The sequence below is a fragment of the Ursus maritimus genome, assembly GCF_017311325.1.
Source record: "Ursus maritimus isolate PB19 chromosome X unlocalized genomic scaffold, ASM1731132v1 scaffold_X1, whole genome shotgun sequence".
Classification (NCBI taxonomy): domain Eukaryota; kingdom Metazoa; phylum Chordata; class Mammalia; order Carnivora; family Ursidae; genus Ursus; species Ursus maritimus.
In genome coordinates, this window is record NW_024423319.1 from 109606138 (window position 1) to 109631980 (window position 25843).

A 25843-nucleotide genomic window follows, 5' to 3' on the forward strand; every position below is an offset into this window, starting at 1 on the left:
AAACTTGGACAGATTTCCCAATTCCTGATTCTAGAGTACAACTGACCCTTGAGCAACGTGGGGCTTAAGAATACCAACCCCCCCATAAACACAGTCAAAAATCTGCCAATTGTGACTCCCGAAAAACAAGTCTTTCTTACTAATAACTGATTAACAGATATTTTGTATGTTACACGTATTATATACTGTATTTTTTTTTAAGATTTTATTTATTTGACAGAGATAGATAGAGACAGCCAGCGAGAGAGGGAACACAAGCAGGGGGAGTGGGAGAGGAAGAAGCAGGCTCATAGCAGAGGAGCCTGATGTGGGGCTCGATCCCATAACGCCGGGATCACGCCCTGAGCCGAAGGCAGACACCCAACCGCTGTGCCACCCAGGCGCCCCTATATACTGTATTCTTAAGCCAGAAGTGTTACAGCCAGAGAAAATACAGACTAGTACTGTATTTATTATTGAAAAAGAAAATCCCTGTGTAAAGTGGACCCACGCTGTTCAAACCTGTGTCATTCAAGGGTCAACTGTACATCCTTGTCCTACATCTTTGAAACCTGTTATTTCAAGTAACACTAAAAGGGAGGGCTCTACTGTGTTTCTGAAAACACCAAGTGCATTTTTCCAGGTAAGTTGCTCTTCATAACATTTTCCCTTCAAACTCCAATCTACTCCCAGGCTTGTTAGGGCTTACTTACTCTGACAAAATCTACTTCTTTTAATTGTGTCACACTCTGGGGTGGCAGCATTACATGCCAGAGTTACTGAGTGACTAGTAAAACTACCTTCCTAGTGTCACCTACTGTGTTTTGATTGGTCTATTTCACCATACTGAATATCCCATGTTGCCAGGTAGCCTCACTCCGTGCCAGGTTTTACTGGGGGAATGCCTACCAAAGCTACATGCCCCTAATACATACATATACTCTATACCATCGACCTATTTTATGCAACAATTTGTCCCTGCGAGTTTTTAAAGCAACTTCTGCCCCCCAACGTGGGACTTGAATTCACAAATCCCAACAGTCACAGGCTCTACCCCTAAGCCAGCCAGGTGTCCGCTCTCTGCAATTTTTTTGCTGCTCATGCTAACATGTACATACTACATATTATAGGGATTTTCAAATGCTTCCAGGCAAAGAGTCAAACAACTACTCAATACCAACTAATTCACTGCATGAAGCCCACCGGTGTCTGGCTTCCAAAGCAAATGCTGAAATGCTTTGCTTTTTCATGTAAGTAGCACCCAACAAAGCCCACCCACTTGGGACACCACGCTCTGAATTCCCATGACCATACCTGACTCCAGGGTCGCTCATGCTGTGTCCATGGTAACGGTAAGTCTGTAGCTCCATCAGTATGGGCCCCTAAAACAGAACCCAGTGGAGACTGAGACAATGGGCACAGCACATCCTTTCAAAGATGTTATCACACTTTCTATAAGATGGCTGAGTTGTCAAGCACTTCCTATTAACTAATACCTATGCATTCCATGTTTCATCCTTCTCATTTACAAGAAAAAAGGCATTCAGCATGTTACAGACCCCACTGATCTTAAATATTTCATCAGTATTGCCTTTGATATATAATAATCCTATAAAACAGCTGAGATTTAATGCAGAAAAACCTATTAGAAAGCAGGTATGACACCAAGGGAGGGGGTAGATTTGATCTTCAGGGTCAATAAAGCTAGTTTTCCCCCTCAGTCACAGATGAAATGGTCTACAAGCATTTGGGTCCTTTTAAAAAGCTAGAGAAAAATACTACTGCGAAATCTCACAGAATGAGACTAAAAGCAAACCTCTGGGTGTGCAGGAAAGTGCGGAAGGACGGGAGACCTAAAGCTAGGTTGGGTAGGTCAAGCTCTACCTCACCCCAATTCATGCAATTTCGTAGGGGCTGACAACCCATCCTCCTGTGCAGGTCTGGCTAGCGCGTAACCAAGTTGGTGGTCACTAACGACATCTGGGGGTTAGCCCTGTGACTCTGCTGGCCAGCCTGACCACCCCCAGGACAGCTTCCTCCTGCTACACTAGCCCCCTTCCAGAAGACAACTCTGAACACTGAGGGGAGAGGGTAGATCTAGGATCCCTGGGCAGTCTGGTGCAGCAGCTGGGGGGCTGGGGGAGGGGGCGGCTCTCAGTCCAAGCACCTGGGATCCAATCCGGGCTGTCAGGCACAGCAGCTACAACCCCTTAACTGCTCCGTGCCTCACGTTACTGTTTTACAGGTGAGGGACCTGACTCAAGTGTTGTGCTGATTAACACAGAAGTGCTTACTGCATCACCTGACACACGTCAATCCCTCACTGTCACCTATTTTTCTGTTCTATGCCATCCAGGAGCTATTGGAAAACACAGTGGGTTGGGCTAAGGGGGTTTCTAGACCCTCCCCTAATTCCAAGATCAGGCTGTGAAAGTCAACACATACTATAAACCAGTGATCCTGTTTCCATGTTAAGTTTGTACCCTGCATGTTCTTTCAGGAACTGGGGAAGAGGAGAATGACTGATAACCACTGCCCAAGTCTAGACCTCTAGTCCTGGGAGTCCCAATGTAGTCTGCTGAGCTCACTGCCACCTCAGCCATACTCGATTTCATTCCTCTTCCCTCATGTGCAGCTCCTCTCCATCTCCCTCCCTGACCCACCCCAGTCCCCATCTGCATCACTGTAGCCCAATCCCACTGCACAGAGGACGTCACAGAAAGGTAAACCCTAGGGCCATGCTTTCTCGGCTGTGAACACCAACTGACGGAAAACACCATCCTTTCCACTAGCTCTGATGGCACCTACGCCAACCTCAGTGTTCCCTCTCCCGCTCTACTGAAAGGTCAAGATTCTCAGGACTGAAGCAGCAAGACTAAGATGACACATTTTAACCATAATATTTAAGTAACGGAAGACAAGCTTACACTGAACGCCTATTATCCAAGCAAAGTTCTGTGCTGAGCATTGTGGGGGTCGCCAATCTGCTCACTCCAGGGGCTTATGATTAATGGGGAGGAGGGCTGGAGGTTGGAGGCACAAAATTAACCAAACCACAAGGCAAAATGCTGAAGGAGTGCTCAAAGGAAAGATTCACCCCAAATGGGGGGCAATGTGGGATGTTTCCCAAGAGGCGAGCTACCAAGACCATGGTATTTACAAAGGCCCCCAATTCACCAGACTGTGCTACCTTATACACACCTCGATTATCAGCCACCCCTGAAAAGCTACAATAGACACATGGAAGGCCTTCTTTTAAGATAAATGTCAATAGAAATCTCTAGCCCAGAGGCCCAAAAAGAAAGTCTTACCTTTCCAGATCTACAGTGGGCAGCTGCAAACCTTGTTGCCTCCCGGACACACAAGATATCCATTCCATCGACCTATCCATACACAAGAAAGGGCAGAGCATAAATGAAACTGCGTCGAACCATTTTAACTTCACAGGACCCGTTCATGCCCCAAGAACAGAGAACTCTTTGTCTGAGACCAATTTGTCAAGGACCCACACAAAGGCACCAAGACGCAAAGGGGTAGCCCTGGCCTCACACCAGGTGTCCTCACCCTCAGTCCAGGAATGAAGTCGCCTCTCTTGTAGTAATCAGTGCTGGCCGCTGCTCTCTCAACGGACGTTCCCATTCCATAGCGGTTATTCTCACAGATGAAAATACATGGCAATTTCCACAAAGCTGCCATGTTATAAGCTTCAAATATCTGACCCTGGAAGTGTGTATAAAAAGTGCAAGTGGTTTTATTTGGCTATTTTTCTCTAGACTTCTTCACTGTCCCCAAAAGCTGCTGCTCTCCCTGGCACGAAAGCTTTCATAAAACATGACAAGCTTCACCTTCCACAAAAGAGCTTTTAAGGCAAAGGAGTGTGTGTGCTGGGGGCGAGGGCGGGGAGGAAGAAAGGGCAAGCATCTCTTTCTGCAACCAAAGGAAGTGACAAACCAAATACCACCACCTGTTTTGGCGGGGCCAAGGCAATGGTACAGAGTACATTAGGAAAAGATAAACACGTAAAACTTGGTGGCTACCTACTTTTATGCTTTACTGTAAATGCTATGAGACCCACTGGATAACCAGAGTGAGCCAGTGTCTGAGACTCGGCATCTAGAGCAGGGCCTCGAAGTGTCGTCCATAGACTGGTGAGGACTCCGAGCATGACAGGAAAAGTACAGAAAGAGCCAGGCTCAGAAACCACAAGAGGAGTCTGACAATGCCACGACATCCAAGAGAACGAGTCCGCACATTACAGGACTGGTGTGAATGAACTGGCGACAGGTTAAAATGTAAGAAAGTCCTTCACCCACAGAGCGTTTGTGAAGCGCCAAGGCAGGAGAGCTCCTCCACGGGCGGGTCCATATGAAGCGCTCACGCCACACACCACGAAGTAAACCTGTAACGTGGCCATAATACCACACTCCAGCCTGTCACGAACGGCTGCTTCAACTACTAAGCAACAGACGACTACCCTGCGACCGAAACATGACTAGTCAGCACTTTGGCGATAAAACTGCAAAGGTGGGGCGCCTGGGTGGCACAACGGTTAAGCGTCTGCCTTCGGCTCAGGGCGTGATCCCGGCGTTATGGGATCGAGCCCCACATCAGGCTCCTCCGCTATGAGCCTGCTTCTTCCTCTCCCTCTCCCCCTGCTTGTGTTCCCTCTCTCGCTGGCTGTCTCTATCTCTGTAGAATAAATAAATAAAATCTTTAAAAAAAAACAAAAAACTGCAAAGTCAAGAGACGCATACTCACCTGATTAGCAGCACCATCGCCATATAAAGTCAAACAGACCTCATCCTTTCCATTATACTTACAGGCCAGAGCAATCCCCGCTCCCAGGGGCACCTAATATTGAGGACAACCAAGAAAAGAACCAGAGAAATCCATGAGGGGAGAAATTAATGCTCTGAATTTTAAACCCTGGCCAGAATTTAAGACAGAAATTACACTGTCACTACAAACTCCCTAGCCTACCCCTACCCCTAACTACTCTACCCCCAATATTATACTCAAACTGGTAAAACAACATGAATAATTCTTCTATTTCACCCACTAAACAGGAACACTTCTGTAAAGATTCAACTACTAAAGAGCCAAAATATGTAACCTAGTTTAACGTACAGCAGCATCACATTACAAACTAAGCCAGACAATCTAGCTGTAATTTTATGCCGTTCTTCCTTTTTTCTTTCAAATTTTTATTTAAATTCTAGTTAGTTAACTTATAGCATAATACTGGTTTCAGGAGGAAAATTTAGTGATTCATCACTTACATATCACACCCAGGCTGTTACTTCATTATTCACTAACTGATGAGAACAAAGAGGACTAGATAACCACAAAAGCTGGACTGATTTCTAACATGGCACCTAAGATCCTGATCCCCTGCCTTCCCTCCTCAGATACCTGCATCCACAGTCTACAGCAGGGAGAGAAAGGGTTAAGTGGATGTGACAAAGCAATTAATATACTTAAATATAAACGAAAAGGTGAAGGTATAGGCCACTGCTAGGGGCTCTTGCTTACTTATAAAACATAACAAATACCTAAAAGAAGAATTTTAAATCATTGTCCAAATCTACTTATTAACTGATCAAATGGTAGGCTATGAAGCAATAGGTCTTTTAAAGTACACCAAGCCCCCAAAGTACTAAAATACTTCAGAGGGAAGTTCTCCGGGGTATGAAATGTTGTTAAGACGTGGTTCAGGGCCAAATCTAGGAAAGCATGTAATTCTCATCCTCATCGTGAATTACCTGAGCTCCAACGATGCCATTGCCCCCATAGAAGTTCTTGGCATACATATGCATCGATCCACCTTTCCCTTTAGCACAGCCTCCTCTTCGTCCTACGAATGGCACCATATGCACATACACATCAAAAACCAAATATACAAAAGAAAACCACACCCCAAGTGTTTACTTAGAGGCTTAGCCACTAGAACTCACAGGTTAACTCAATTCTATAAGCACCCATCCCTCTATCCAAACATATACTCCACCCTTATCTCCTGGCCCTTCAGTGAAGATCCATCCAGTCCAATGTCCTTGACCTTTCCAGCTCTCTAACCACTGAATTTCCTTTAGATGTTAGCATCATGGTACGCTGGACTTTTTTTTTTTTTTTTTTTTTTTTTTTTTTTTTTTTACAAACATCTTCCGATTTCTCCTACACTGGGACACTGAACAGTTCAAGAGTCAAGGGGGACAAAGGGAATATTAAAAAGATTCCTAGAATTTAAATTGCAGACAATGAAATGCTCCTACTCTCAGTTTACTTTCTATGACTGCTAATTTCTACTGGCGTGCTTAAGTGACAAAAAGTATTCTGATCTTACGAAGCTAACATTTTTAAACTTCTTAAACGTTTACCTGAGGGGCCAGATGACCTCAAAAATGGTTGGTTTACTCAAAAGCACAACAGAGGTACCAGAGCACCAAAAGGAGAGGCTCTTTTCCATATCCGAAAAGGTTTTAATATTGTTATAACAGCATTTTAGTATGAGAAATCTGCACTTAAATTTCACTAATTTCCCCCTTCTAAAAATGAATAGCAAACCTGTAAGCTCTGCGAGAATTTCTCGGACAGAAAGCCCACGAGTAAAGGTAAAGCCATGAGCCCGATAGGCTGTGATAAGATGGTCTGTGGGATTTATGCTGGCCTCCAGGCCCACACAACAAGCTTCCTACATTAAAGGAAGAAGCAGTAATGAGTCAATACAATACACATTTCTAGATAAAAGCCCTCGCCTATTATGAAAATTTGGCCTGGCAGAACTCTTAATAACCACAAAAGGAGCTCTATTTTTCATCGGAAACAAAACAGAAGGTAAAGCTCAAGCCAGAAGCTACAAACTGGCAATCCACAGATGTACCGTGGTACAGTGATCTGGGACAAAAATCCCGAATTAGATGTCAACATGAATACTGGGGGAATTTCGTATGAAAATCGATACTTCTGTCTTCTCTTGAAGAACCAAAAACAGGAAGCATTAACCCTGGATTTCCATATGGCACCAACTGGCTGGAACCAAGCGATGGTGTCCCCTGGTGGGAGGGGCCTGCCCACTCCAGCCCACTACCAGTCCCGCCTTCTTCAACTAATTTCTTCCACCCAGCTGGTCCCCATAGGCATTTGAATTTGTAACCCTTGGCTGAAACCCACAAAACAGAACACAAAGTGAAAACCCTCTCCCCCACAAGTATACGCCCTACAGGTGATCACAAAGCCATCGAGGCACAGGACACAAGCAACAGAAGTATGTGTGACTTCCTTAGCATAAGCTTCGTAACAGGCCTCAGCAGGCTAGTCTTTATTCTGACAGGCTGGCCTCAAATTCTTCAGACGCATAAGGCGGGGTAAAAATCAATAACTACAAACCATACTTAAATTCCTACACCTAACAGGGTCTTATTACAAAACCACCACTCACCTGACCATCACACAAGTGACAGAAACCACGAATAATTTTCTGTTTATACAGCTGATCTGCCTTTAACTCCATCCGGCGAACAGTCTGCATCATCCTATAGTACCTGAGCCCGTCCTCCCTGGTGAGCACTGTGGTGACAGGGGGGCCCTCTTCTAGCCGGTGAAGATCGCATTTCTGAAATGCAATCAGACAGTTAACTTCCAGTTATTACAATGTAAACACTGACAACCCATTGTAAGACCTATTATCTTATTGCAGTAATATTTAACTCAAAACCCAGCAGAGGAGCACATAAGAAACACTGCATACTGCTTCTGACTCCTTAAACCAGAAAGCTCATTGTGAAAAAGGATCGAGTTTTAGAGGAAAGAAATCTAAGATGACTTTCACCAAAAACCCATGGAAGTCAAATGACTTATAGGCTGAAAGACAAACTTTCAAAGAAACATTCTAAGAAACTTTTACGATTTTATTTATTTATCTGAGAGCGAGCGAGCACAAGCAGGAGGAGCAGCAGGAGAAGCAGACTCCCCACTGAACAGGGCGCCTGACGCGGGCCTGTGTACCTGTGGAAAAATTACTAACACAAAACAAAACACCTCTTACCTTAATTTCAAATGTAGCATCATTTGCAAAATTACGGGAAGCCACGAGAACTCTGCTTGCCTTGAAAGACCAAAATATACAAACACATCAGTACTTTTTATTGTCAGGTAGTTTTGAAAGTCATTATCATCATTATCAGGATGCAGTCCTGGAATTTTCATAAGCCCCAACACATTCACGCGTATATCCTCCATTCTCTCTACTGTGTTGGGATCTTGCCTTCAAAATGAATCCATGCTCTGGCCAATGAAACATGATCATACCCACTTCTGAAGGGTAACAGTAGAAAGAGAAAGGAAGCAAAAATCAAACCCATCCACTTGGCCATTTTGTTTCCGAAGAAATTACACTGAAAATAGAATGAAGCTAATGGCCAAACTGAAGAGACTAGCTAACCTGTGGGCTTTATTACTGCTACTTGCAGTCATAACCAGGCAATGAACAAGCAAAAGCTTTACTTTCAGAATTATTCTTCATAAAAACTACGATCCAATTCCTATTTCAGGCAAACCACTATTCTATGAAATGGCTCCATAAGAAACATATTTTAAACTACTCGAAGTATGAGATATATACGTTCGTGAGAAATGTAGAAGACAAAAGATACTTAAGGGACTCGGACATTTTATAATTTGAACAGCCTAGATCTTGGACAGGCTCCTCCTGAAGCCTCAGAAGGGAGAGATGTTCTCTGCAACCAGCGGTCCCTTCCTGCTGTTTGGGTGGCTGTTAACCGCCTGGGAGGTAAAAAGCGGGGGAGATGTTTCCTCTCCACTTTTCCAATTGAACATACCTACTCACAACGGAAGTACTCCACGTGAGGGCTAAGGTCCAGATTAGACCACAAATATTTAACCAATTACTATTACTGTATTATTTTAGCCACATTCTGCCACGTTTTCAAACACTGATATGTAAGTTGACATGACTTCTTTTCATGGAGACTTGAAGCATATTCTTCAGATTCCACAAAAAGTACTTTGGATGTGTTCCTCCAGTGTATTACCTTACCGTCCGACTCCTAGCACAGGACTTCATCCTGCTGAGAAGGGTTAAGGTTGACCTGCTAAGCGCCCCTCCAAGTGTACAAAAACCTATTATCTACTTATCTCTTCACCCATCAATATACCATTATCTGATAAAGCCAACAAGGCAATGACAATGCTATAGGAAAAATGCTTAAATACTAGAAATAAAGGCTTAAGTTAGAGGCCGAGAGAATCCATTAGTATACCTAAGAATATGTGAAGAAAACTGAGGAATTTGGAAAGAAATAAAGCTAAGAGGGGTGAGGTGACAAACTAAAGCAATCATGAAACAGACCAGTTATTTTTGCCAGTTGTTAAATTACACTGTGGGGCCAGAAATATTTCTTGTAATGCAAAATAAATTTCCAGATACAGCTACAAAACCTGTTAGTTTTCAGAAATATTTAAAACTAGAGACCTTGTTGAAACACTATAATCGTACACCTGAAACTAATATTACACTGCATGTCAACTAATTATATCTTATATAATTTATATAACTTAATAAATAAATAAAACTAGAGACCAAACCAGCTAGTAACCAACCATAACCGAGAAGAGGTAAATTTCTTTCTCCATCTTAAAGCTGAAACCAAAAATGACAATTCTATATAATAAAGAGCAGGAAGGCAAGGTCAAAGACTACGACTGCTGGAAAGATACTCATATCCTTTCTCCCTGTTTCATTATTATCCGTCTCAAAAATAAGAGGAATCACCCATATAATGGGTAAAAGGAGCTGAGTTAAGTTAAAGCAGCTAAAAGTCCTATCAAAAGTGTGAGTATGGGGGCGCCTGGGTAGCGCAGTCGTTAAAGCGTCTGCCTTCGGCTCAGGGCGTGATCCTGGCGTTCTGGGATCGAGTCCCACATCAGGCTCCTCCGCTGTGAGCCTGCTTCTTCCTCTCCCACTCCCCCTGCTGTGTTCCCTCTCTCGCTGGCTGTCTCTCTGTCACATAAATAAATAAAATCTTTAAAAAAAAAAAAAGTATGAGTATGTCATAATTTATAACTGTTGTGGTTGTTGAAAAAATTACCTTTCATTTTCTCTGGAGAGCCCTAAAAAGCTTCTCTGTTAAATAGGGTTCCTCTTTGAGAGACCATGGACAAACCCATTCACATTTCAAAAAATAAAAACTTTAAGTTCCTAAATACATGGGAACCATTCAAGTCAACAAGGGAAACTAGTTCCTAAATTCCAGATTCTACCAGTGTAAATTAAAAATCTTCCCTATTACTTAAAAAGCCAAAAGAATACTGGTAGTGGAATTCTCACAAAGGATAATTGAAATATAAGCAATAACAATTATATATTTTTTTAAAGATTTTATTTATTTATTTGACAGAGACAGCCAGCGAGAGAGTAAACACAGGCAGGGGGAGTGGGAGAGGAAGAAGCAGGCTCCTAGCAGAGGAGCCTGATGTGGGGCTCGATCCCAGAACGCTGGGATCACGCCCTGAGCCGAAGGCAGACGTTTAACGACTGTGCCACCCAGGCGCCCCTGAAATATAAGCAATAACAATTTTAAATGCAATTTCATCTGTGAAATAACTTTGAAAACACTCGACCTCATTCAAAGATGAAATCACAGGTACTTCAGCAACTTAAGTTACACCGGGCTTTCTGCTTTCATTTTAGAGACTGTCATTTTGTAGGAGGTGCATCCAATTTCTGAAGGTTTTGGTGGGATGGCTGAAGGGCGGCAAACCAAGGGAAAAAAGAGGGAGACAATGTCCCAACTCTTCTACCTAGGCCAGCCCCTGGTAAGCCCTGAGAAGTGAGCACTGTAATAAATTACAGCAACATTTTCCCTTAGGTTCTCTAAGATATTAAATACTACACCTACTTTAATTTATACAATGAGTTTGTTAAAAGACAAATTCCTTAAACCTGTTTGTATCACCTATGCTTAGAAAATGGTTGTTCCTGTCTTGATGGTATTAACATCTGATATGCTTAATTTTTAAAGACACTTTTGCAAATCAAAGTGTCAAACCCAGAATCACTGGGAACCTGGCAAGCTGTGGAGTATGAAATTTGTCCAGTTCCTGACAGTTTCAAGTGTGTTTTCCTTTATCTGACAAGGATCTTTTTAGCATTAAGAAGTACAGGTTCAAAAAAGAAAGTATAGGTCTCTGACAATTCTAAAACAAACACGTTGAACACTCTAAGTGGCCTGTGTTAACACAACTGAAACCTGATAAATAAGCACACTAGACCCAAGAGCCTAAAGTGCGCTGAGCACTCTGGGGACATCTCATCAATAATTACAGTTTATGGAAACACTGATTACCTGATTCGCTCTGTTGCAAGGATGGGGAGCTACTAAACAGGGTTTCGGCCCATAGAACACACATAATCTACAGTTAATACATAATTCTTCAAAATATTTTTCTGTGCCTTACTATAATTAGTGCCACATATGCAAGCAACAGGAAAAACAAGCAAAATAGCCACACAAAAAAAAAGAGGGCCAGCTCAAAGTAAGGAGCACTAACTCTTTAACTGTCTCTAATTCTTATTTTTAAAAAAGTAATTAAATAAAAGAAACGTTATACACATTTCCATTGTAATAATCTTTTCTCTCAGTAACAATTTTTGACTAAATGAAGTTATAGTCCACTCTGGTTTTATCCAGTTAACAAATTACTGTAACTCAAAATTCATTTCTATTTGATTTGGGCGGTATTACATGATTTTTGAAGAAGCCAAAGTTTTATTGAAATAAAGTGCAATTTGCATCTCATGGCAACTCATTGCTGGAAGAATGGAAAACACAAGCAGAAGTATTTGGGGCAGCCGAGCGAATGAGCCTCTGATATTAAATGACGACTTCACTCTGTTCCTAGGGACACAGAGGTGACTGTAATTTGAAAAAACACACACCAATTTTTCTTTTACTGCAGAACACCAATTCTACTGAAGTTTTTCTTTTCTACTGCAGCCCTTTAAATTTAACATGATACAGAACTAAGACCTTCATTTAAAGTTGAAAACATTTTTCCATTACTTACATTCAACTAAAAAGTGAAGATGTGGAGATTAAATAGCCTAGTGCCTGGCACACATTAAGAGTTCAAAAAATGTTGGATATATCATGTGACATACAGAAATAAAACTGAAATGAGCTTATCCTTCAGGTGGACCTAGTTGCAATTAAATGCTAGTAACTGATGAACCAAACTGTGTTTTGTAGTTATTTCACTCAACGGGATTCCTAGAGGGGTATACTTCCCCCCTTTCAATGATCTCTGCCCATACTAGGCGTAACTGCCACAAAATCCTGGGAGTTACTAGAACCTGAACTGCAAGTCAAACTTGGCTGCAACTGTACCCAGTAATACTACCTCCGCACACCTAGAGGTCAAAATGCTTGAAGGCCTTAGGCACATCTAAAAGCGGAGCCATAAACAGTGCTAACCTCTAACCCCACCCTGCCAAGCACCACAGCTGTTTTCTTTAGCTACTTTTACCCTAAGCGTGTGTGTTTAAGGTGGGGGGCTGTTCCTCTGGGTTCTGCTTGACTGCTCTTGAAGTGACTGCCAAGGAAAGCTCAACGTTGCGGGGAAGGGGGGGGCGGTGGTTTCTGGTGAGCATAACCCGCAATTAACCCTCCAGAGCTGGGTACAGGTGTTCCACAAATGTATACCCAACTGGGCACTGAAATAACATTTAACACAGACGTCACGTACTATATGTACGGGGCGGTCTTTGGAAAAGTTAACATACGTGTCACACGTTTAAGCTTCGCGACAACCCCAAGGGATGAATACTCGTATTATCTCGGCTTTAGAAAGGAGGAAACCGAGCACGGGAGATTTAGAACAAAAACAAACACTTGCCTAAGGTTAGAGGGCTAGTAAACGGTGAGGCAGGTGTTTGAACGGGGCCAGTCTCCGGATTTCACGCTCTTAACATTCTACATGGCTCTCAGTCAAGGAGAATGAAAATAGGAAGATTTAAAATGAATGGACAGGATCAACTGGAGACTCGAGAATGCCCAAGGCCCCCTTCTCAGACCGCGGTAAAAGAACGGGCACTTCTGGAGCACACCTACTTTAGCCGACGCCGCGAGCCGCGGCTGACCTCCCCGTGGACCTTGTAGAGTTCCCCTCCCCCCATTCGCTGCCTATGGGCCGGGCAGCCGCTCGTTCCGGGGCCGGGACTGGAGTGCCAGGCGCAAGGCAAAACAAAAGGCCCGCGGCTCTCTGGACGCTCCGCGGTGCCCTGGGCGGCGCCACACCGCGCGCCCCCAAGGCCGGGCCGCCCTCCGGCGTCCTCCGGCATCGGGCTCCGCCTCGGCTCTGGGCCCCGCCTCGGCCCCGCTCGCGCCCTACCCCGGGCCGCCCACGCTGCCTCACCGGCTTCTGGGCGGCGCCCGACAACACGCGAGAGACAGCGGCGAGCATTTTCCTCATGGATTGCCGGCAGTGGCGGCGGCGGCGGCGGCAACTCCCAACTACTTAAACGGCGCGACCCCGGAATCTCCAAGTCTCCTTCAGGCGCCCGGAGCGGACGCCACGCCTTAACCGCAGCACGACGTGACGCAACGGAAAAACGTCATGCGCCGCGCCGGGTCGCAGGCCAACCAGGCGGGCTCCTAGGGTGTGCCCCGCCCACCAGAAAGGCCCGCGACCGCTCATTGGGTGTCAGCGCCAGAGAGGGCGGGGGCTGGGGGGGACTCCTTTCGTCACCACGCCACGGAAGGGGGAGGATGCGGGAACTTGAGGGCGTCGGCCTGGGAAAGTGGAGCCCCGCCTCCGGAGCCTCGCGGGAAAATGGCCTTTCCCTTGGATTTAGCAACTCGGACTAGGAGTGCACGATTGGAAATTGTGCAGGCCACCTACCGTGCGTCCAGTCCTGCACTTCTGCAGCCTTCACTCAGTACACGGGATGATGAAGATTTATGGCATGGTCGGAGCCAAAAGACAGAACATCTGTTTACTGTAAATGGTTCTGTTGCTAACTTGTCTTTAAGAGATCATGTAACTGTTGTAAAATGCTGTCCTGTCTACTTGAACTGCGATCTAAAAATCGGTTCCCCAGGTAAATATTGAGAGATCAATGGGAAAAGCCTCTAGCTCTAGTTATTGGTTCACAAGCTCAACTTGAGTTCACAAGTGTAACACAGCTGATAATAAAAGCATACACAAAGAAACAAACACAAAAACAACTCAAGACTCTATTCAGTGAGTTCCCAGGTCAAAGGGCTGGTTGTAGGCTACTGGGATTGCACCTGGGGTAAGGGGTTCAGATTTCGGCTCCCCATTTAAGGGGAATAGTGTCAAAAATGGGTGGAATCCAGGGGACTGGTCAGAATGGTGAGAGGCTGAAATTATAATTTGTGAAGAATGATTAAAAGAGTTAGGGGAAAAGCCAGACTAACTTGGAGTGGGCTAGGTTATGTTTTGTTAACATAACAAACATCGACCTCCACATTTCAGTCACTCCAAGAACCCGAAGTAACTCAGGTCACCTTGTTTACACTACAGATCCCTCACAGCTTGGTTGGGGCTCTGCTCCATGTCATCTTCACTCTGGCGCTCAGACTGATGCAATAGCCTCTATCAGGTACTTACCATGTTAGAGGGCAAAGAGATCATTTAAACTGGCTCTCAAAGCTTCCACCCAGAAGTGACACATGCCATATCCTCTCAATTTCCACAAACCAGAGCTAGCTAGTCACCCAACCATATCTGAGTTCAACAGGGCGAGGTATAATCCTGTCAGGAGGAAACCCAGAAAACAGGATGAAAAGTAAAACCATAGAGGATTGAAGACATCTTTATACATTTTCCTGCCAGTCATGTTCCATGAGAAAGAGCTATTGTGTGCATGTGTGTAAATAAAATGACTTCAGTTCAGTATAACAATGAATTTCCTAACAATGAGAATTGTCCCATGAGATGATGCCCTACTGGTGTCACCAAAAGCATTCAAAGCAAAAGTTAAAAGTATGACCAGATGTTGGAATGGCTAGAAGAAGGACTTTGACACTGGCAGGAGCCTGAACTGAGAGAACTTGTTGATTCCTCCCACCTCTATGACTAGGTAACAGTGAGAAGAGCACTCCTCAAAGGAGTGAGCAGGGCCCTTAAAAGGTAGGGATGGAAGTGAGATGCTGCGGCTGACTGAATGTGAGGGGTGAAGAAAAAGGAAGGCAAAGGGTCAGAGATCAGATGTCCGGGTCACGAGTAGCAGCTGGCCTGGATGGTTTGGGACATGCTGGCCTGCGGGTGGCGGTGGAACACCTATCTGTATATGTCCCCCAGGAAGTTGGAGTTGTAAATCTGGAACATATGCTACAAATAGGAATTTGGGAATTATTTGCATAGGGGTGATATTGATTTGTGTGTCCAAGAGCAATGTAGGACATATGGACATAAACAAAGTCATTCATTCATTCAACCCTATTTATTGAGCACTGAATGTGTGTTAGGTACTGTACTAGGCATTGGAGATATAGCAAGGAACAAGCAGAATATGGCTGTATCTCACAGAGCTTACAGTCTAATGGGGGTAATTAACAAGTGCACATAAATATTACATGAACATATGATACTAACAATAGATGGTGTGAAGAAAAATTAAACAGGGTGAGGAGATAGAGAATAAGGAGGGTCAAAAAAGCTCCTCTGAGGAGGGGACATGTGAGCAGAGACCTGAATGCAATCGGGAAGCAAACTATGCAAAAATCCTAAGGAGAGCTTTTCACACAAAGGGATCGACAAATCCAAATGCACTGAGGTGGAAATAAATTTTGTGTATCAGAAGAATAGCAAAAAGAGCAAGTGACTTTCATGGCATAAAACAAGCAGAGGGCCAGAAGAAATGGAGTAGAAAAGACAGAGACCAGAAAAGGAGGGCCCTAGTGGAATTTTTTGTTTTTCTTGGGAAGAAATGGAATTTTGAGTGGGATGGGAAGCTATTGCAGGGATGGGAGCAGGGAAGTGGCCTTGATTTAATTTCCATTTTCCACTGAACACTTAAGAACATTCTGGTTGCTGAATGGACATTTGATCACGTGGGAACAAGAGTTCCCTTACTGCTTGTTCTTTGAGTTCTGGGTAGCTTCTGCTTCCTTTGGGGGAACTTGTAGTTGTACACGGTAGCAGACTGGATGTAAGTTGCTCTTTGCTTCATATTTGCAAGAAGCAGATCCTACATCCTCTGTGTGTCGTTGCTACCCAAACACTATAAAGATTTAAGATGTAGGATTTTATAAGAATAGCGAAGGGAAACGTGTACATCATTTTTCCTCAAAGTTTGGACCACTGTACAAGGCCAGATAGACTGAGCAGGCTATGTTGCAGTAACAGATGAACCTCAGGTATCAGGGGATTACTACAACAGAGGTTGATTTTTCTCTCATAGTCTGTGTCCAACATGGATCATCCAGGGACTTCCTCCATGATGTCACTCAAAAACCCAGGATGACACTCTAATATTTCAATACATAACCGTCATGGTCAATGCAGCAGGAAAGGAGAGGGCGCGGAAGGGTCTCACGACGGCTCTTAAATACTTTGGCAGAGTATCCACTGTCCCTACGGTACAATTCCTCTAGAGACGGTAGCTCAGTGAGCCCCTCTGCCATCCAGCAAGCAACACTCTCTCCAACAAGGAGACTCCTCCTTGGGTGCTGTATTTCAGCCCTGGGGGCAGCGGCTGCTTTTCTATCTGCTATTCCTATATCCTTTATATTTCTCTTTATGTCTTCTCCCTCCTTCTCCAACCCCCTATTATTTGAGCCATAAATAGGGGTAGTAGTGGATTGTGACCCATCGAAGAAGATAAATACCCATGAATCCATACAGACATAAATACATATTTGAATAAATAAGTAGAGGAGAAGAGGCAACTCTTCCTTACAGTAGAAATCCAACTGATGTGGAAAAATGATGGAAATGGGGGGGGGGATCACCATCTGGCAAAGACCACAGTAGTAATTGTTGTAGGCCAGAATGCTCATTGGAGGCTAAAACTAGCAGGTGCAAGTATGATGAAAAACAGCACATTTGTATCATCTCAAAGTATCTCCCTACAAGATAGTAATCACACAGGATAAAACAGAAAATTCACAATGGAGAAACAGGTAATCCAATTTTTAACAAGTAGGATATTTTCTTTGCATTTTTTTTTTTTTGCCAGAAATTTCAAAGCTAGAGTTGGACATGACCTTGAAGGTGAGGGACACTTCAAGCAAGCGTTGTATGAGTGGTGACAGGCTAACGTTGCAGTTCATAGTCATTGGCTGTGGGCCATAATAATCTCATCTGTGCTGGAACATTAACAAAGGGCTCTTGCCTCTGGAGGAGGAGAGGCCAGGGAGATGGAGAAATAATTATAAAAGGCAGGGACCTGAGGAAGAGAAAATCTTAAGAATAACCTGTGTTAGGGAAGGTGTGGAGGAAAGGAGGCCGTCGTGTACTGTGGGTGGGGATAGAAATTGTGGTGGCTACCATGGAAGACAGTGAGAAGGTTCCTCAAAAAATTAAAAATCGGACTTCCCTACGATCGAGCAACGCCACTTCTGGGCATCTATGTGAAGGAAATGAAAACACTAACACCCCTATGTTCGCTGTGGCCTTGTGCACAATGGCCACGTATGGAAACTACCTCAGTGTCTGTCGGTGGGTGAGAGCAGGAAGGTGTGGTCCACGGGCAACACGGAAAGTCATGCAGCCATCCAAAGAAGGAAATCGTGCCATTTGCCACGACATGGATGCACCTGGAGGGCATTATGCTAAGGCAACTAAGTCAGCCAGCAAAAGACAAACACCATATGGTCTCACTTACGTATGGAATTTAAATAAAGACAAAAACAAAAACAAAACCTGGGTTTAAGTTACATAAGACATACTGGTGGTTGCCAGAGGTAGGGGTGGGAGGTGGGCGAAGTGGGTGAAGGGGGTCAAAAGGTACAAACTTCCAGTTATCAAATAGGTGAGTCCTGGGGCGTCGTGTACAGCATGGTGACTATAGTTAGTAATACTGTGTTGTATATTTGGAAGTTGCCAAGAGAGGAGATCTCATCTTTAAAATGCTCATCACAAGGGAGAAAAGGTACGGTGTGGTGCTGTTATCTAGGCTCACTGTGCTGGTCATGTCACAACATGTACAAATGTCGAATCGTTATATTGTACCCTCTGCCTCTAATAAAATATGTTAATTATCTCAATTTCAAACAAGAAAAAGAATCCGTTCATTTCCTAACTTCCAGGAAGATAAACATTGACAGGCTCTGTGAGAGACAGAAGAGGACTTCAGAGCTTGGGTGGAACTGGAGGTGACAGACTCCTCCTTCTGTCTCCAGCACTCCTGTCTGCCAGGGCTCTCTGCAATCTGGATGAAGCCGGAGGAGTGAGCGGAATATGCTTTTTGGCTTTTCCTTTGCAAAGTTTCCCCAAAAGTACTCAGTCAAGCTGAACTTGAGGGTAAATCATGATCCTTATGTGCCTTTGGCTTTCTTGGTGGGAGCTGCTTCCCCCCTCAACCAACCCAACCCCCACCCCCACCCCCATGAATGACTTACAATAATGGAATAATCATATGCCCAGGTGAAAAAAGTCAGTGAAAGCTTGAGTGTGTTTGGTGTGCTAGGCCCCATGCTGGCGGAAGGATCATGGCTAGGGGCTATTTTGACTTTGCAACCATATAAATGTTTTATATAACCATAAAACAAAATGGAATACAAATGGAAATGAGGAGCAACACATGAATTTAGCCAAATACCTAGTTGCAGACATAATAGCACAGAGAACGGCCTGGAGCAATTGAACAACACAGTAGTAAAACCAGAATGAAAACATCTGCCAAAAAAAATCTTAAATTTTTTTCAGTTATCCATGTTATTGTTCTTTGAGACCACACACACACACACACACACACACACACAAAGTGGATATATGTTAATGTCGTTAGGAACCAAGATTTTCTGCATAAAAGAGACACAATTATAAAATCAAAGAGGTCGAACCTGGTGGTCCTGAATTTGAACTGAAAATAGCAGTACAAACTCATGTCTACCTTCCCCTTAAAAGATATACACCCTAACTCTCCCCACTGGAAAGACCTAGAAGCGAAGAGCTGCCCAGTAGTAATTATTCCAAAAACTGATAAAAGAATCAAGGACTTATCCGGCCTCTCCTGTGCAGACTGAATTTCACTGTAAACTAATAGTTGGTGAGGGAAAGTTTGTTATGGGACAGTTTCTGCTAATAAATACAGAAGGAATCCTCGAGTTTTCATATCCCAGGCATTAAATAATGGATGTAGCCACCGGGAACTTTAGGACGCAGGACTAAGTTGAGAGTACCTGATGAAGCAGCAGCCCCATAGCTCCTGCTGGAGATCAGCCCAGGCGCCTCACCCACCTGCAGAATATTCTGGCCTCCGAATCCAACCAGAATTCCAGCAAGTCTCTAGACGCCCTGCCAGCCGGCAGGATGCGATCTGTAAAATCAAAAAAAATGTGGAAAGCATTACAGGAGAGAAGACCTAGTGTCTTTAAAAACCAGATGGCAAGAGGTGCCTGGGTGGCTCAGTCGGTTAAGCGTCTGCCTTCGGCTCATGTCATGATCCTACAGTCCCAGGATCGAGCCCCAGGACGGAGTCCCATATCGGGCTCCCCGCTTTGGGGGGAGTCTGCTTCTCCCTCTGCTTCTCTCCCGACTCATGCTCTTGCGTGCACTCTCTCTCTGTGCCTCTCAAATAAATAAATACAATCTTAAGGAAAAAAAACAAGTGTCAAGATTTAAAAACACAATGAGGAAGGACAAGGGAAATGTCATATATTAAGAGATTTAAGAGACTTATTAGCCAAATGAAACCCCTGGCTGGATCTCAAACAAACCAACTGAAAAAAAAAAAGACATTTATCATATAATTTGGGCACTTTAAACACTGACTGGACGTTTGGTGTTATTGAAGAATTGTTTAGATGCACAAACACTATTAAAGTCACTCTAAAAAGAGTTCTTATCTGTAACTGAGACATGCTGAGGTTTTTATGGTTGATCATCTGATGTCTGGAAGTAGCTTTAAAATAATTCAGCAATGGTGGTGGCCTCGATGGGGTACTTTGTAGGGTGCACACAGGAAGCAAGGTGGGCCGTCAAGCTGATAACTGTCACGGATGGGAGTTCCATCTGCTCTCTACTGCCCATCGCTGACAACTTCTCCTCATGGAAAGAGCGGCAGAGATGCCACATTGGTGATTCACACTGGTGATTGCCTATTAAGCAATTATCTTTAGTTGATTTAAGAAAACCTATATTTCTACTTTTCAGTATTTGCTACAGGGCATTGAAGCTACCAAAGGACTTGCCATGTCAGGCAAGTGCAAACGTTTATAAACACTGCGTTCACAGTACATCCTGAACTCCAAGAAACCAGGCACTGGCGTTACAAGTGTCAGGGCCATGACGGCTGTCTTAGAGCTTGTGGTCTGGGGGGCGGGGAGGGGTGGCAGGCATTAAACAGATAAATTACACATATAAGTATATATATAATTAACACATTTCCATTGTAATGAGTGCTGTGAAGGGCTGAGGGGCTGAGGGTGGTCAAGGAACACTGAGGAAAATCCTTGTAGACACAGTCGGCTAGCTGGGGGCTGACTGCTTAAGGTGAGGCAGACACACAGCCAGGTAAAGATGCTTTTGAGGGGTGCCTGGGTGGCACAGCGGTTGGGCCTCTGCCTTCGGCTCAGGGCGTGATCCCAGCGTTATGGGATCGAGCCCCACATCAGGCTCCTCTGCTATGAGCCTGCTTCTTCCTCTCCCACTCCCCCTGCTTGTGTTCCCTCTCTCGCTGGCTGTCTCTATCTCTGTCGAATAAATAAATAAAATCTTTAAAAAAAAAAAAAGATGCTTTTGAGAAATGGAAACAAGACAGGCAGTAGACCATCCTGGGCCATTCAGACCTTATCAAGGATTTAGACATTTGTCCTAAGAACAAGGAGATGCCAAAGAAGGATTTTAACACTAGTTCTGCATTTTGTAAATACGGAAGATGCACCCACTGCCAACAGGACCCCAAGGGAAATTCATTGAAAGAGGTGCCACAGTGTTTTCTCGGAAACCTGGGTTTCCTGAATCCACGGTGAGGTGTGTGAATACTAGTGGGTATGGTTGCATGTTTCTGGGAGCCAATACAGTCATGTGGACGAACGGTCTCCCCATCCGCACTCCAGGCGTGGCCTGCCTTTGACCTGTACTGTGTGGTCCGACAAGAGTGGAGCGAGGCTTTTCTCTCGGGGGGTGGTTGCATCAGCCTGGGCTGGCTTTCATCAGACCACAGATTGCATCACCTCGCGCAGCCTTCCAAGTCTGGCCTCGTTCTCCCACCACGCAGAGCTCTGCTGATCAGCCTGGCCTTCGGTTATCGTCCATTATTTTCAGTGGTTGATCCTCCAACCAGAAGCAGCCTTTGGAGACCTAACACCAGGGCGGTGGAGAGGTGGTATTGCCCCTGGGCTCTGGAACCAGTCCGCCTGGTTTCAAATCCCGGCTCAAGCCCTTACTAGCTGTGTGACCGCGGGCAGACGTTCTAATTGGCTTTCCTCAGCGCCTGGCTTTCCTCCTCTTTAAAAGGAGAATAGTGACAATATTCATGTCATAGGACTGATATGAAGCTTAAATGGATCAGTATTTGTCAAGCCCTTAGAACAGTGCCTGACTCATAACAAGTACTATACTGGAATTTTGTAAATACGCTATATCTTTAAAAGGCTTGGTGCCTTGCTGTTCTCATTAGAAAAGCAACTTCTAGAAACTTCTATCTTCCAGGTAGGCTTTGAAAATGAATCAGGCAGGGGCACTTGGGTGGTCAGTAGATCTGAGATGATTAAGCGTCTGCCTTCAGCTCAGGTCATGATCCCAGCTCGTGCGCTCTCTCTCTCTCAAATAAAAAATAAATCTAAAATAAATAAATAAATAAATATTTAAAAAAGAAAATGAATCAGGCGGGTCCTCAGCAGATGTAAGGGATGACTATTATCTTTACAATTAATAGTTAACTACTGTTTGGGGACCACCATCAAGTGCTGTTAAATAAAGGGGCGGAATCTGTGTCCCTTTAGTACTTGGCCAAAGGTCGTTAAGCAACCAGACCACACAAAGGCAGACTGGCCCGAGGCAGATTTGGCGAGCTCGGTGACCTCTGCACTCCACGTGACAGCTGACGGCTTCTTTCCATGTCAAGTTTTCCCCCTCGCAAATCCACAGGGCCTTGTCAACTGCCTGCACAACTCACTTAACCCGTGATAAATCTTGCCAATCTTTTTTATCTTTTAAGATTTTTTATTTTTAAGTAATCTCTACACCCAACATGGGGCTCAAACTCATGACCCTGAGATCAAGAGTCACATGCTCTTCCAGTTGAGCTGGCCAGGTGCCCCAATCTTGCCAGTCTTAAAGAAACTAAAACGGGGATTTGCCAAACACAAGGTAGGGGTAGTTATGGACTTGACCGAACAATTACAATAGGATTCTTTTATTAGCATTTTCTCATCGTTTTATGACTAGCATTTTTCTTATTGCAAAAAAGCATGTTCAATGAAGAAATTCTGGAAACTAAAGATAAATCAAAATTAAAAAATGAAAATATTCTACAATCATACAGCCCACAAAAAATCCCTATTAATAAGTCTGTATATCATCTCACAGTGATATACTTTTGCTACACATTTACGTATTTAAAAAACGTATAGAAGTGAGATCAGAAGATACCTCTTATTTTGTAACCCTATCCCCACAGGTGATTAAATATTTTTAACAACCTGATTTTTAAAAATTTTATTTATTTATTCTAGAGACAGACTGTGCACACAAGCAGGGGGAGGGGCAGAGGGAGAGAATCTCAAGCAGGATCCTACTCCCTGCTGAGCGCAGAGTCTGATGCGGGACTCGATCTCACCACCCTGAGATCAGGACCTGAGCAGAAATCCAGAGCTGGCCGCTAAACCGACTGAGCTATCCAGGCGCCCCTTTAACAGTTAGATTTTTAACTCTTAAAAGTACATTGTAGCAGGCGCCTTCTGGGCTCGGTGGATTAAGCGTCTGCTTTCGCTCAGGTCACATGATCCCAAGGTCCTAAGATCGAGTCCCACATCCGCTGCTTGCTCAGCGGGGAATCTCTTCTCCCTCTACCCCTCCCCCTGCTCCTGCTCTCTCTCTCTCTCCGGCGTGCACTCTCTCTCTCCCTCTCAGATAAATAAAATCTTTTTTTTAAAAAAAGTAGATTGTAGCTAGAATGCAACCAATCCCCTACTGTTGCATAATCAGGTTTTCCATTTCACAAGCATTGACCATGCTTGATGAGCATATTTGTAGTTATTACCGCATGCAGATTATTATTATTTTTTGGATAAATTTCTGGAAGTGAAATTCAGGATCCAACAGTATGAAAACATTTCAGGGATCTGATTCATATCGCTACCATGCCTTCAGGAAGCGTTAATGCTCTTCAGAACTCTGAGGCCCAAAGAGAACATTATACATATTTAAAAACATGGTTAGATATTTAAAAATTTTGTTGACTCTAAGTGGTGGTAAAGGGGCTAAAAAGTGGGACTTGGACAAAAAATGAATGGTGTCCCAGGTTCATTTGCTTTCCCGACACCGGGACGAGAACCCAGCGCATGCGGACCGTAGCCCGCATGCGCACCGTAGCCCGCATGCGCACCGTAGCCCGCATGCGCCCTGGTTGGCTGACTCCGCGGCGCTGCACGACCGCTCGCGCATCCTGAGCCCGGTGGTGCATTTCTTACTCTCCCCTCTCACTTATGCTCCTCCCATCCCAGTGATTCTCAGTGGCAGCGGAGCTGTCCCCTATGGGTCACAATGGGCACTTCTGCGGGTGGAGGGTTGTCACAATGATGGGGAGTACTCTTGAACTTAGATGCCCGACATCCTGTGCAATGAAAACGTTTCCTATCTTTCACATGACTTTCACATGTTCCTCTAGATTCATGTTGGTGAAAAACCTGCATCTAAAACCCGTATATAATATCTCGACCAAGACTCTAACTCACTTTTACAGAGAAATAAAAACTAGTTTTTGAACGAATGTTCCAGGAAGACAAATGTATTTACCAAATAAACTGAGGAAAGACTATGTCAATAATTTGTTTTGTTCTGGGGCTTTTCCAAGACTTGTTTACCATTGCAGAAAAATCCAATCACCACTAGTAATGCTGCTAGTGGTATTTGAGTCATTGACTTAACACCCCACTTCAGTCTACACCCACAATTGTCACAGACACAGGGATTCCACATTCGGGGGCAAACATCTAACCACTCCATTGTAGCTCTGCGTACTCAAGTCCAAGCATAGGTACTAGTTCATAACACATCACATTGCTTTCATTTCTTCTTTATATTATACTCTTTAAAATATATAAAAATTAGATGTGTAGGTAGGTAATATTATCTACGGGTTGCATGTCAGAATGGTAAAGAGGGTGTTTAAAAACATTTGCTATGAAAAGGGGGCATTGTACTGTGGTAGCATTGAGAGCAACTTCCTGGCGCCCTCTGGTGGCACACTCGAGCATTGCTTCACTCAGCTGGTGGTTGTTGGCCTTAAAAGCTTGTTGCCTCCAAAGCGTGATAACAAAATGACCCTTTTGACAAAACTCAAAGCACAAAATTCCTTGAGTTTTCCTTGGCCATCTCTCTCATTTGTCGTCATTTGCATTCCTGCCGCCCCCCACCCCTGCAACCGGACCACACAGCTACCATTCCCTAAGGGAATCCTGGTTGTTTCTGGGAAAGAAGATGCCGCTGAACGGGGCTGGGTGTGCTGGGGGCGGAGCCGGGGAAATGGAAAAGTCAGGAGCCAAGGGAAGTAACGCCAGCACTATGTATCTGTTCATAACTAGGAAATGTAAGCAAACATGCGGGTCGTCCCATCCCATTGTTTTCTTCTGTCTTACCTGCTGGTGCCGCCCAGCTTTTTCCCTCCACGCACAGCAAGGTCCTGGCGTGTCCTTTGAACGCATGCTTTTCCCAAACCAGGGATTCTCCAATTTAGCACGCATCAGCCTCACTCGTAAGGCTCGTCAGCCCAGTCCCCAGGCTTTGGGCCGCCGAAGGCCGGGAGGGGTGGATCTCGCGTTGCCCGCGAGCTCGCAGGTGGGGCAGATGCGGCGTGTTTGTGGAGGAGCTCAGCTGGCCTTGACTCCTTGTCTGCCGTGAGCAGTATTTACCATTCTCATTTTCTGAGACCAGAAGACTTTGCTCAGTTTCCAAAGTGCCCGGATTTTAAGCAATTTTGCAGCTTTCTAAGGCAACAGAGCACAGGACTACCAGACCGCCTCACAAAAAGGGTCTCTGAATCCTCTCCTGGCCAGGGAGAGGGGCGCAATTAGCGATGATTACTCCGCACGGGGAAAAAGGCCCTTCCCCCGAATGAGCCTGCATGCCTCTAATAAAACGCCCAGCTGAGAAAAACGATTTCCTCCTCCTGGCAGCTCTGGGACCTGTGTTTTAAAAGAATACTGCCTTCCAGCACCTACATAAATAAGTAGGTGTCCTTTCAGAGAGAAGAACTAGAATCTCAAATGGCCCGTGGCCAGAGTACTTTTGTATTTGTCGTTTCTCTTGGACTTGTTCCTTGGCAATCGCTTTGAAAATAAAAATCTTGCTGGGCTTTCTCAAAAGTGAATAGGTAAGAAAGAAAAGGACAAAAGGGAATGGAGAAGAGGAAGAAAGATTTAAAGCCGGGTGGAGAACCTAGGTCGGGAGGACTGGCTGGAAATGGGCGGGGGGGGGGGGGGGGGGGGGGGGG

The 25843-nt window shown here is 44.6% G+C and overlaps 1 protein-coding gene across 1 annotated transcript in view; it reads right to left on the minus strand.

Moving 5' to 3' along the window:
* PDHA1 (pyruvate dehydrogenase E1 subunit alpha 1) overlaps positions 1-13587 on the minus strand; it is a 14723-nt gene extending 1136 nt beyond the window's left edge. The window contains exons 1-9 of the mRNA XM_040633719.1: positions 13411-13587; positions 8024-8083; positions 7418-7591; positions 6544-6670; positions 5742-5833; positions 4738-4830; positions 3544-3699; positions 3291-3362; positions 1294-1361 (exon numbers count right to left, since the gene is read on the minus strand). Of these exons, the coding sequence (XP_040489653.1) occupies positions 1294-1361; positions 3291-3362; positions 3544-3699; positions 4738-4830; positions 5742-5833; positions 6544-6670; positions 7418-7591; positions 8024-8083; positions 13411-13467 (899 nt within the window). The 5' untranslated portion in view covers positions 13468-13587. The remainder of the gene's footprint in view (positions 1-1293; positions 1362-3290; positions 3363-3543; positions 3700-4737; positions 4831-5741; positions 5834-6543; positions 6671-7417; positions 7592-8023; positions 8084-13410) is intronic.
* Between the last annotated feature and the right edge of the window lie 12256 nt (positions 13588-25843).